At 56.1% G+C, this 12,597-nt stretch overlaps 5 protein-coding genes across 5 annotated transcripts; 3 read left to right on the top strand and 2 right to left on the bottom strand.

The window, feature by feature from the left end:
* Positions 1 to 135: 135 nt before the first annotated feature.
* N0V89_009576 (uncharacterized protein) lies at positions 136 to 640 on the bottom strand (the record flags this gene model as incomplete). The annotated part of the gene is made up of 2 exons (XM_056218327.1): positions 136 to 562; positions 636 to 640. The coding sequence occupies 2 exons, from the start codon at positions 638 to 640 to the stop codon at positions 136 to 138; spliced, it is 432 nt and encodes a 143-aa protein (XP_056067592.1).
* A 737-nt stretch (positions 641 to 1,377) lies between these two features.
* N0V89_009577 (uncharacterized protein) lies at positions 1,378 to 2,721 on the top strand (the record flags this gene model as incomplete). Its single annotated transcript, XM_056218328.1, has 3 exons — positions 1,378 to 1,544; positions 1,594 to 1,826; positions 1,877 to 2,721. The coding sequence occupies 3 exons, from the start codon at positions 1,378 to 1,380 to the stop codon at positions 2,719 to 2,721; spliced, it is 1,245 nt and encodes a 414-aa protein (XP_056067593.1).
* Positions 2,722 to 4,907: 2,186 nt separating this feature from the next.
* N0V89_009578 (uncharacterized protein) lies at positions 4,908 to 5,881 on the top strand (the record flags this gene model as incomplete). Its single annotated transcript, XM_056218329.1, has 2 exons — positions 4,908 to 4,912; positions 4,954 to 5,881. 2 exons carry the CDS (start codon positions 4,908 to 4,910, stop codon positions 5,879 to 5,881), a joined length of 933 nt encoding a protein of 310 aa, XP_056067594.1.
* A 1,553-nt stretch (positions 5,882 to 7,434) lies between these two features.
* N0V89_009579 (uncharacterized protein) lies at positions 7,435 to 7,695 on the top strand (the record flags this gene model as incomplete). The annotated part of the gene is made up of 2 exons (XM_056218330.1): positions 7,435 to 7,572; positions 7,627 to 7,695. The coding sequence occupies 2 exons, from the start codon at positions 7,435 to 7,437 to the stop codon at positions 7,693 to 7,695; spliced, it is 207 nt and encodes a 68-aa protein (XP_056067595.1).
* A 1,442-nt stretch (positions 7,696 to 9,137) lies between these two features.
* On the bottom strand, positions 9,138 to 11,899 carry N0V89_009580 (uncharacterized protein; the record flags this gene model as incomplete). Its single annotated transcript, XM_056218331.1, has 6 exons — positions 9,138 to 9,768; positions 9,839 to 10,080; positions 10,134 to 10,402; positions 10,455 to 10,589; positions 10,641 to 11,479; positions 11,529 to 11,899. 6 exons carry the CDS (start codon positions 11,897 to 11,899, stop codon positions 9,138 to 9,140), a joined length of 2,487 nt encoding a protein of 828 aa, XP_056067596.1.
* Between the last annotated feature and the right edge of the window lie 698 nt (positions 11,900 to 12,597).

Raw genomic sequence — 12,597 nt, forward strand, 5'->3', positions numbered from 1 at the left:
CGAGGTCAGTGCTCAGATCAAAGTTAAGGGGCGACTTCCACAGACCTTGAACAAGGCAAGAGCCTTGTCCGCCCACAGAGCCACAATACGCTTCAATTACGTGACTTCAACATCCAGGTATTCCCACTGTATAGTCTAAAGCTTCGCCTTGGTCGCGTCCTCACTAAAACGATACACCACGTCCTCGAACTTATCCGCCGCAAAAACATACAGCCACACCAAATCCTCTTCTTGATGGTCGTTTCTTATGCCATGCTCCGAGTTCCCTGGAATGAAAACAACGTCGCCCTTCCCAACCTCTTGCTGTTTTCCGTCGATGGTCACAGTACCATGGCCTTGTACAACGTGGTAGATCTCCGCATGCGCATGCCGATGACACTTCAATTGGCCTCCCTTGGCGGCGCATCTCGCAAGCCCAGACGTCAAGGTGTCGCTGGAGGTTCTCGACGACGACAGCAGCGTCTTCCAGGTAACATTGCCGCCTGTCGATCCGTCCAAGAAGCCCTCCTCGGGCATGTTTTGGATATCGCGGGCGGAGAGGACGATGGGTTGGGCCACCATGCTGTGCAAGTGTGCTGGGGTACTTGTACAACCTTGTGAGTACACCATCTGTGTATATGTATATATATATACACGACATGTTGCTGATGTCACGATGCGCCCAGCGCTGCAGCTGTCGACGTGGGGTCAAGGACTATTTTGCCCCATCGTGACTAGGCCGTGTCCTCTATCTCGCAACTTCCCTTTCTCCGCAGTTGAAGTCTGCTGTAGGAGAGAAGACGTGTGGATTCGGGGAGAGACACGAAGTGCATATTCGGACGCGACGACAGGAGGTTTCGCTTCGCCCTGTGCCAGTCACAGAGAGCACAGCATTTCCGAGGTGCCAGTCGCACGCAGCGCGCAATCGTACAGGTCGCATAGGCACGACGACAAAGCCACATGGCCCACACAAAGCAGCCGACTTCCGGATCCGCTGGGCATGGGCATGATGGGCGATACAGGGGATGTGGTATTTTTAGCGCCGCGTTCGGCAAAGCTGCCACGGCGTTTCAGATTTCCCTCGTGGCAAGCGGGCAGGTCGGTCCCGCCAGATGCATGGCATGCTTCCAGAGCACGGCTTGTTACCGACAGGCGTAGCCATGCCGTCCCATGCCAGCCGAGACGTGAAGTCCGCGGCATGCGTGCGGAGCCTGTCGCTGCTCCTTTTCTTCTCCCTTCTCGTGTCGTCTGCCGCCGTGCGACTCTGGCTGCCAGCGGCTGCTAACATGCCTTGCGAGCGGCGGAGGCATAGCGCTGCATCGTTTGACGGTTCCTGATCGGCCAGTTCCGGCATACCGAGCTTGCACTGCATAGCGAGCGAAAAGGACTAGCTCTCCGATGGGCAACGGGCGGGCGCTGGTCATCGGTGGAGACAGAGACAGACCCTGGGGAAGAAAGAGTTTGAGCTTTGGACGGGCGGCGGAGAGCTTCCAGCACAAGCTTGTTGCTTCCTTCCGAAGCGTCAGGCGGAGCGGGTTGGGGGCGCAATCAGCGCAGAATGGAAGGTATGCAACTTGGGCTCGCTTGAACTGCGCATGCTGATCCGTCTTCTAGTCCGTTGTATAGGGCACTGCTGCTGCTTCCGAACGAGTTGCTTGTGCAGATATTGTGCGAACTCTTCGTCGCGGATATACTGGCCCTTCGTAGGGCGTCGCGAGCACTGAACGAACTCGTCACAGCATGCGGTCCAGCTTTGGTCCGCTTCTGGGTCAAGCACAAGATGGGAACGCTTCACACCCGACTCTATCCACCCCCAAGGACTAATGAGGCCCATTTGCAATACCTTTGTGAGTGACCGAAACATGTAGTACACAAGATAAGAGCTCATCCCACATAGTGGCCATGCGGCGACGACACATCGCTTCCATACGGTTGACTCGGGAGCTTGCTACCTTTGTGCTGAAAGACACGCTTCGGCACACCAACCAGCGTCAAAAGCAGATGTGGGCTTCCGTGTACGAGAAGATGATACCGCTTGTGTTCGGTGTAGGATACTTTCTGGAAGAGCACCGACGCATTCTATTAGAGCGGGATCTTGGCCGCATCCGCCCGCGCTCTCACATTGGTTATGATATCTGTACGACACCCGGTATCACGAACCAGGAACGGAAGATACTGAAGAAACTCGATCGGCCCTTGCGCTTGCACTTCTTCTACATGTTCTGCTTCATCCTGCAGGTACTCATGCGGAAGCTGCGGCCACCCACGTATGCTGGATCTGTGGAAAAGGTGTTCCGTGGCTGGCACGGCAAGCCGGCGTGTGTAGAAGACATTGCCTTTGTGTTGATTCTTGGGGGTGTTGGCGCGGTTGCGAAACTGCTTGCCTGCCAGAACTACAGCGAGCGAAGACGGCTGCTGCATTCCTTCATCACTCGTCTGTCGCCGCACGAAAACGTCCGATGGCGAGAACACTGGAGAGACGTGGGCGTCACGTCGCATGCGCTGTTGGACGACATCCCGTGCAGCAGTATTGGTATAACGCAGCTGGACCAGATCTGGACGCCGCTCATCGTAGAGGGCATGAGCGCACAAAGCATGGAGTTCACGCAGCACGAGAAAGATGGGTACGAGGACGTTGTGGCTTCGCGGAACTTCCTCAACGAGCTCATGGGGTACGACATCCTTCGCGGTCGTCCTCCAGACGAAGATGATTCCGACGATGGAGGTGGCAACGACATGTAGAATACACAGTAGAATCCGCCGTAGGTAACTCGTACCCGCATATAGATGATCAACAGGAGAAATCACCCAATGCGGAGCCCATGCAGATACCGTGGCACCTCGCAAAGCGTTTGACATATGCACCTAGATCTCATACAAGCCACGTCTGTCTTCATGCAGCTGCATCTATGGCAATTTTACGTGTGTCAGATGTTGCGCAACCTTGCACGTTTCTCAAACAGATGTATGCAACTGGGGTACCCGGGTAGTCGATTGCTGCGCACGATGACCTGGTGCGGGTGCGTTCTGGTCTGCGCCTAGAGCCCGAAGGCGCTGTCTACCTGTTACCAATGGCTTAACAGGGCTGGACTGCTGTTAGTGTCAGCTCAAAAAGGTCTGTGCGAATGTTGCTGTGTGTGGCGTGGACTGCTTTTCTGATGTTCCGGCTACGGGTCCACCAACAGCGACCAGAATCCTGGTCAGCGGCAACAGCGTCAAAGTGCCTGTGGGACCAACAGCGCCCAAACGAAATGTGCGCACCACGCGGGCGTGCCCACGGCATCGAAGAGGGCAGAAGGAATCCTCCCAGACCCTGCAGAACCACTGGGTTATTCATCGGCTTGCGAAGACGGAGACCAGCGACCCCACTCTTGCTCCCACGCGGCGGCGCGTCTGGAGCGTTCGTAGCGGAAAAGAGGAATGCATTGCTGGTAACCTACCATTCTAGTCCAGCGCTTTCGCCGACTTCGTTGTCGAGCATGAGGTGCGCTTCCGCTGCCGGATGGGACGCGGAAGGGCGCGCTGAGGGGGGCTCGATCGAGGCAGGTGCCGCGGTGCTGCGAAACATGACGTTGGGCGGCAATCAAGGGGCTCTGCTGAACCGCAATATTGCATTCACCCTGATGATCTCGGTCCGGAAGCAGCAGTGTGTAGCCTCATCGAGGATGCGGAAGAATGCAGCGAGCGGGTGCTGCGTCATTGGCGGTTCGTTGCGAGAGCGAGAATGCAGGTCGTGCGAGGAGCGCCGCCCGGAGAGACGCCGCGGGCAGCCTGGCTGGTCGCAACTTGGCCGCGCTGTGCCTGGCGTAACGTCTCATGGCAGCCCAAACCGAGAGAGCTCATCGCAAAGTCGCAAAGCACAGGACAGTACACAGTACACAGTACTCGAGTACATGCGGCCGTGCGCCCGGCTCTGTATGCGTTCCCACATGTCAAAGCGCCGTCGTTGCACGGCAGCCTCTGGAGTCTTCCAATGGGGACGGCGACGATTCACCGCCATGTTAACCCCTGCCTAGTCTACTCACCATCGTCTCTCCGCGCCGCTCTAATTGCTGCCGACCCCATATGCCCATCTAAATCCCTCGCCCGCCCTCCAACGCTGTATTCCTTCCTCGAAAAACTGTGTATAGCCACATTTCTCCTTCGTGAAGCCGCCCTGCGACCACCACCTCGGCACGCTGTACCGACCGACGTTCGCGCCTGCGCCTGCGCCTGTGACTACGTATACTCCACACCACCACCGCACCCGCGCACGCGACATCGCCACCTCTGCAACGCCTGAGACCTGTGGACCCGTGCCTGGCGACCATATTCGCATATTCACCACTCACAGCGACAAGCCGTAGCACACCACAGCATTCCGCGCGCCAACTACGCTCCTCCCGGGCGTGCTGTCAGCTGAGCCACCCACGCACACGACCCACCTCCGCGCCCGCCTGCACACCATGAGCCCGTAGAGCGAACATAGAGGAGGAAACATGGACTTTACGGTGAGTTTACCACCCGTTCCCTCCCACATCCCAGCCCAAGCCGCGCCGCCGGTACCTCTCATCGAGTGCCCCCGTGCCGTCTGACCTCCCTGACCCGACCACTGACACGGCTTCAGATCTCGCTCGCACACTTCTGCGAGGTCCACGGTCCCACATCTATCATCTGCACACAAGCCTCTCCCTCGCCATGCGGCTCCTGCAACCCATGCGTGACGCCACCTTCCGAAGAGCCGCATCCTCATATCTCGTGCAATGGCCTTTATGAACAGCCTCCCACGACCCTCAAGCTGGGCAGCCGGATACCACAGCTCACGTCACCGCTGGAGACTCCGCCTACCAGCCCAAGGTCACCTTCACATAACCCTTACTTTCCCAGTCTTCCTACCTCTGATAGCAGCTTCGGCGGCAGGAGACCGAGCAGCACGTACAGCACTGACAATGATGTATGCGACAATTGCCAGATCATCGTCCCGAAGAAGGTCAGCGCCAGAATCCCAGACGGAGCCCCGGGAAGCCCGTCCAAAGATGGCCGCGGCCGAAATGGAAGCCCCGTGCTACGAACCTCGCACAACTTCCCAGTCCGTAGCTCCAGCGCATGTGACGATATGAGTAGTTCCACATCGTCGGATGCCTCCGACACCGAGCACTCCAAGTCTTTCGACAGCAACCGTTCCCAGATGTTCCCGGACTCGGTCCCCGCCTCACCCATGTATTCGCGGGGTATGCACACCCATACGCTTAGTTACGTCTCCACCAGTCAGCCACAGTCGCCTGCAGCCTACTCTTTGCTCCGACGAACCTGCATTCGCACGCTGTCCACCGAGACTCTGCCCATGGGCAAAGCCGCTGGACCGATGTTCTTCGGCGACTCGCACGCCGGATACACCATCGCATACGTATTCCGGTTACGGGATCCCCGTGCCCGTGGGGCAATGCGGACATACGCTCTCATCGCCATGGCCGGCCGTGACGGACTTCGAGCCACAAAGGCCATGGTCAAGATCACCGAAGTCTTCGAATCCATCGCCAACCGTATCGTTGCCCTCGCCGACAAGGTCCTCGAAAAGGATACTGCCGTGCAATCCCGGCCTGCCACCGCCGTGCCATACACCCCACCATTCGGTACCTCGGCCTCCTCGCTTCCCTTTTTCCAAACCTCTCCCGTCAAAGACCGTCCCGTCTCTTCAGTTGCAAGCTCTCCTGCTGCCCGCAACATCACACCCGTCTCTTCCTTTCTGTCTGCCAAGAAGGTCGATCCGGATGGGTACCCGCGGATTTCTAGCGAGGTGATGAAGGCCAAGAATCTGGTTGAGATTGTGGGCATGGAAGACTTCTTCGTGTGGTTGCATGGCATCTTCTGCGGACTGCTGCATTCACTGATCAACCAGTTTGGGCAGCTGCCTTCTGCTTAGTACAATTTCCGTCCAGACTCCGAGGAGAGAATGCAGTGTGGGGGTGCTGAGACGCCTTGCTCTGCTTTACGTTCTTGACTGTATACTATATTCCCTTGTCATGGTTAGTTTATCGTCGTGCGTTCCAGCGATTTGTGGGTTTCCGTTTTGCTTTTGACATTGGCGTCATGGGGTAGATTGGGTGCTTGCTAGCCTGCTCTCTTGGTGGGTTCCTGTTGGTTTCTGTGTTAACAGTTCAACGGCCGCTTTTCTTTCCGTGCTGCGGGTTTCCCAGCATATAGCTTGACTTTATACCCGTTGAGATACCCTCGGTTGCCAGTCTTCGTGTCGTCGGAGGCTGTGGCATCTTAGAGATGCGATTGATGAGTACGGGTGGAAAGCATGTTATGATGAGTAGAAATATCATGAGTGTGTTCACTCGGGTGTGCGGTATGCTTGTGATGTTGTGATATGCGTTCATCATGGTGCATTTTCCCCTCTCTCGGCGAAGGGAGTGCTTCATTCAGAAAGGGATTGGACTGGCTTGACGGATGATGATTCGCACCGGGAGAGAAGACAGCAGCGAAGATGGTTGGAAAGAGCGGAAGTCGGTGACAGGCTGGCACGAAAGGTGTTGGTGCAAGGCAGCCGTCTGCATTGGGCAGGCAAGGCAAGCAAACGGTGGACGCAGGACTAGCGTGCAAGCCTGAGGCGTCGAACGAATGCATGGCCGTTTGACTACGTGTATCTTCGCGAACCCAGCGAATTACTTTTTCGAGGCTGATTCGGAGATGTTGATTGATGTGGACAGATGGAAGGTAGCTCTATTCGAGTCGTACCTATCGCAAGCATAGGCAATCACAGGCGTTCGGAGAAGCTGTTCATCTCGTGGGCAACATATTCTCTCATTGTTTCTCTCTGCACTCTACTCTGCCCCTTTCCAACGACTATGACTTGCTGCTCTTCAACCCCACCCCTCTTTCGACAGGAGACAGAGAGGGTAGAGTTGATCGTAGACCCACCATGAAGGAAGGACGTGCAATCGTGCTTGAACACCGCCAAAATCCACATGTCTCTCGCCCCGCAACTCGCACCCCACAGTTTCCTTCCTGCGTCACCGCCATCGGGCCCGTGTCCCGATCTTGGCAGGGTCCTCGATGGGCTCGATGCAATGACGTCACACAGCCCTGCGTGCCCGCACCTCCGACGTCACTGCATCCTCTTTCGGCACAGGACACCCACGACGGACGTCAGCTATAGCGGAGCTGTGTAGCGGAGCATTAAGCGTGCCCTTGCATTCGACGTCAGCGATAAGCTTCCCAGTGGCTTCGAGCCAAGTTTCTCGGATTGTGACCATGGCGTCCTACTGGCTGCCATGGCATCACCGCCGGCGTCTGGCCGTTGATAGCACGAGCCGTGCCTGCTTTGTCTGCCAACTCCCAGGGTATATAAACATCCCGTCGCTCCCGCCCATCATAGCCTTATACAACCACATCTTGTGATCATCACATCACTATTTTCCTATCCCGCTTTGCACATAATCATTCCGATCGTCGATCAAAACAGACGTCAAAATGAACTCCAACACCAACAACAACGCCGCCGCCGGCCAGAAAGACTACCTCGACAAGGGCCTCGACGCTGCTGAGAAGAAGTTTGGCGGCTCGTGGGGACAGAACACCGAGAAGAACCGTGGCGTGAATGAGAAGATCGTATGTTTTCGCTTCATACATGGCACAGAAGAGCAAGCGCTGATATCATGACAGACCGATGGCGCACGCAACATGTTCGAAAAAGCCACTGGCAAGAACGTTCCCGACAAGTTCTCCAACTAAGACGGTGGACGCTGGGACTCGGGCCGAAGTCGCACCTGATCAGAAACCTGACGAGAACACGAAATCCGGGTCTGAAGATGGGCAACATCCGGATCAAGAGCATCGACCTGGGATATGGTCGAGGCTAGATGACAGTTGGCATACGAAGATTAGACCTACCTTTGTACGCATGAATGGCTGGATGTAGTAATATTTCGGTTATACCATTTTACGATATGGAATGGAATTACGTTAAACCTGCACCGCTTCTCGTTGCTGCTGTCACTCGATCAAGTGGCAGATATTCATTGCAAGGATGTTCTCCAGTGCATCGTACCGATCGTTGAGGTAGAAGCACCCATTCTGTCCCTACTATCTATCCGGGTATAGACACCGCCTTTGGTGTTCCCGCCCCATCCCACTTACAGTGCACATCTGGGCACGAAAATGACCAGTGTAGTCAATGCTGTGCGCACCATGAGCCGAGAAAAAAGGAAATACAGGTAGTGACTTGGATCCGCAGGTGAATATGGTTGGGTGCTGGGAGGCCTTGCGCAGCCAGTACAGAGTACTTGGGACGCTTTCGCCGAAGGCTAGGAGAAAATTGTCTTTGTAGCCTCCGGACGAGCAAGAAGCTGAGATGATTGATGAGAGCTTGGCTATATCTATCAACTCAGTTGGCAAGGGCTGACGATAGGAAGAGGGCGAGGCTGATATAGAAGAAGATGAGGGAAAGAACGTAGAACACGATGGTCCAAGCCGGCAAGCAGAGAGCCATCCAGACATCCAGACATCCAGGCATCCAGGCAGCCAGGTTGACACGCAGACGACACCAGTGCCGTACGATCATCCGTTTCCCTTCCCATAGCCTGCCTCGGCTGCATACGAGCCCGTTGTACGGCCATCTAGATCTGGACAAATACGTGCTAAAAACCACATGCGAATCTCATGATGAATGATTGTGGTAATTTTAGTTCATATGCGCCATGTCTTGAGTCATGGACGCCGCAGAGTGGGCAAAGCTGCACGAGGACGAAGAAGAATTCAATCAGATGGAAGAGACGTAGTCTTTGATACGGATCCGGCCGCGCCCAGAAGTGAACACGCACACAGGTATGCGGAACGTACAGCATGGTTAGACAGTGTACAGTGTAGAAGTTCCTAGCCAGCCCGGTATGTGCACATCTCACAACGAATTCTGGTGACACGAAGTTGGCGCGCCGCGGAAGGCTTGTGTGAGATCGAGGAGTGGTGTCTGGGATACATGTCGAATTGGAAAACTTCGGGCTCAGATGCACATACAGTCACCAAGTGCTCTGGGTTGAGCTTTCTGCGCACAGAGAATGTATGCACTCGAAGGCATCTATGCAATAGGTATAGTCTATACTGTTGTCCATAATAGTGCCTTGCTCACCGGTGTGTGTAACCGCAGATCAAGCCACCAACGCCCGTCCGTTCTCTGTCTATCCGGCGAGTTCCACCCTTCGCCCGAGCACAGCCCGGCCCTCGCTTTCACTCAGCACCTCCAAGCCCAAATCATCGAGAACCACTCTCGCACTCTGATTATCAGCAAACAACCTCTTTTCGACCTCCCAAAGTCCGAGCTGCCCGCCAAGCTCAGCGCCACCCTCGGCTTCTGTACCACCACCCGTTTCTTTTGGCGCCTCGCCGTCATCGTCTGCACCCCAGGCTTCCCAGTCCTCGCCAACATCACCCGTTTCATCGGACGATTTCACCTGCGAGTTGCCACCCTTAATGGGCAGATTGAGAAGCTGGGCACCTTCAAGGCATCGACGCAGTCCGGCCTCAGCAACGCCCGGTCCAACCGCTTTATCGACAACGCGACATATGGCGTGAAGATCAGATGAGAGCTGTGCAGCGCCCGCGGTCGAGAAGCGGTGTCGGCTGACGACGTTGTCCCAGACGGTGGAGCTCACGGTAGCGAGGGCGCCTCTCGCGATGCGGCGCAGTGGAGCGGGAGCGAGCGCGCGGGACAGGAATCCCAGCGTAGTGGTCAGATAGGTAACGAGTGGGTCGAGCTCTGCAGTGCTGGAGAGCGTGGTGCTCGATGCGGAAAGCGTCGCCCAGGGGTTGCTGGTGCGAGAGCAAAAAGTAAACATACGGACGGACAGGGAACGCTGAAATTACCGCTTTGGGAACTTACATGTGTCGATAGGCTCGTAGCGCCTCGCGCACGTTACTATTGAGGGTGTCGGTAATGATCTTTTCGCTCCGGATGCGGAGACGCGAGTATGCCGCGGCGATTTCGTCGAAGAGCGCGCCACCGTCGCTATCCCCGCCTACGGCTTTTGACGTGCGTTCTGCTACATCGGCGACAGACATGGCACCAATGTTATTGGCTCGGCGAGCACGATCTTGCAGCTCGTCCCATATGTCGAGGAAGAACTGTGGAGTCAGTTAGCTCGGCTTGTTGATCTGCCACTATGTCGGCAACCTACCAGGTCGTCGCTCCAATCTCGCATTGCTCGTTCAAGGTAGTCTGCACTACCGTATGTCTTACAGAGCCTTTCGAGGCCTTCTGTACCCAGCAGCCTGTCCTGCTCTTGTTTGGAAACACCGCCCATTGCACGACCTAAGGACGTCGTCAGAGTTAGATAGGCTTCCAGGTTGCCGCGAAGCCGCTCTTCAAGCTTGTCGAAAATGGTAATCTGAATATCCATCAAGAATCTTAATTTTTGGGTGAACGAAGTCAAGGGTCTGTAACGGTCTGCAATGCTGATCAGTGTTGAGCTGTCAGTAATTTACGTGGCAATCCCTACCTGTGATTGTTTCAAGCAAGTCATTGACGCGGATTGCTCCCTTGGTGGGTTTTGTGGCTTTGGGATCGACACTCTCGTAGTCCAGATCCCCAAAGTCTGGGGCCTCGACAATACTTTGATAACGGGCCAAGGCAACTGTGCGAAAGTCAGTCTCCGATGCGAATGCGAGTATCGAAATGTCCATACAGTCTTTCTCAACCTGCAGCCACCGCCCAAACCAGTCACCCTGGACAAGGAATTCCCATGACAGGCCTTTCCACCCCTCCACGCCGTAACCACCGTCGTATCTCCATTCCTCTCTAATTGTGTTGTCGAAGTTCATGAGCTCGTGCATGAGGTGGCTCAGCAGCTGGGGTTGAGACGCCACTTTCGGAAGGAGGGCGCCGATTTTAGACCTCAGCATGGGGAGTAGCGCGGTGATGAAGGCAGACATTGCATCGATGTAGACGTAGTTGAGCGCAAGATCAGTGCCACGAAATTGTTTGAGTAGATTGGGCTGCACATAATCAACAACAAAGTCGCTGTAGTCGTTCAGCAGGGTGGTGATGTGGGAGAGAAAATATTCGGGCCTATCAATGCGGTTTGTAGCTTTGTCACCGTCAAAGTGGTAGCGAAAGCGCATTTCCAGGGGCTGGACCAGCACCTGGTACGGGAAGAGCACTGCAGGGAGCTTGATCTTGCTCGCCTCGCCCTGGGAATACTGCACGCCATCCAACTCGGGCATCTGCAGGTCGAGCAGCTTCAGCACAGCCATGTCCCAGTCCTGTTGCAGCCCGCTGTCTATTGTGGCTTTTGGTGTTGGCCACTTGATCTTCTTGAGCACTTTGTCGAGATCGGCGGAGAAGGCATCTAGGATCTTGGACCGTAGGGCCTGGGTGATCTGGTCTACGTGATACAGCAGTTGCGGGGCAGCACCCTCGGCTTCATCTTGCAGGCGGATCAAGCGGGTGTGGAGGGAGCGCAGCTGCTTGTAGGGAGCGAGGGCGGCCTCGTTAGACGTCTGCAGCTGCGATTGCGCTTCGGTGCTGGGCTTGTCAGCTGGATGTGCTTGGGATGCACACAGGTGTGTCCTACCGGAGCACGTCAACCTCGTGCAACAGCTCTACGTATGCGTTGGCCACGTCGAGGCGCCGGAGCGTGTCGAGCACCCGTTCGAAGCGGGGCACGGCGTTGTCGCTGGTGTCCGAGGCGGCGACGACGAGCAGCCTGCGGTCAATGTCGGCCTGGTCAGTACGAAAGGCGCGGGCGCGGTTCTGTAGCTCATGGTGGTGGTGGTGCTGAGCCTGCTTTGCGTCGTGGAGGTCGCGCTGGGCGTCGTGCAGCTGCTGCTTGAGCAGGCCGTGCTGGGCGTGGATGTTGTGCAGCAGCTGGTCGAGCGAGTCGAGGTCCTGGGGCGTCTGCAACTTGTCGTCGAGGTAGTCGGCCACGCGGATCTGGTCGTCCATTGCCACGATAGTAGTCGGTAGGGCCACAAGACGGTTCTATGCACAATGGCATTCGCAGAGCTCGGGCTACGGTGGCCTAGCGTGGGGTTGCAGGCGGCTCACCTGGCCTGAGTCTTCGCCTCGGCGCGTGTGGCTCGGCAGGCAGCCAGTAGGCCAACCGGGACAGCACTACGCGCTGCGTCAGGAAGTACGTAAGCACAATCCAGATATACATATATCTAGGTGTGTCGACTTCTTTCCAGTGCTTTCCGATGCACTTGTACGTAAAGCGCTAAGACGGCAATTCGTAGCTGGTGACGTATCTACAGTGTACGTAAATAGTACATAGACAGCAGTAGAGTGAAGATGAAGTGCTCTACGGGTGCAATCCGAGGAGACTGCGCTCAAGATATGTAGTCGTCCAATTGCAAGGAGCGCTCGTTATAACTGAGCCCATGATTGATTCTTCACAGAGTCTGATGTACGTCGACAGGCCTCACCTCTTTGGCACACGCTTGCCTCCATGCACGGTCTGTGTTCAGACATCCCCCCAGCCCAGTCAAGCCCGTTTTCCGTGATACCCGCATCGCGTCCCTCACAGGTAGCAGCACCCGATGGCCACGCAGACCCAGGGACAAGCTGCGATCCAGGGCTACCAAAAGCTGGCGTGGGGGTTGCAAGCAGCGGCCATTTCCGCCGATCGATCTGGGAAGCGCGCA

Source organism: Didymosphaeria variabile (assembly GCF_027946475.1).
Source record: "Didymosphaeria variabile strain IMI 356815 chromosome Unknown scaffold_7, whole genome shotgun sequence".
Lineage (NCBI taxonomy): Eukaryota > Fungi > Ascomycota > Dothideomycetes > Pleosporales > Didymosphaeriaceae > Didymosphaeria > Didymosphaeria variabile.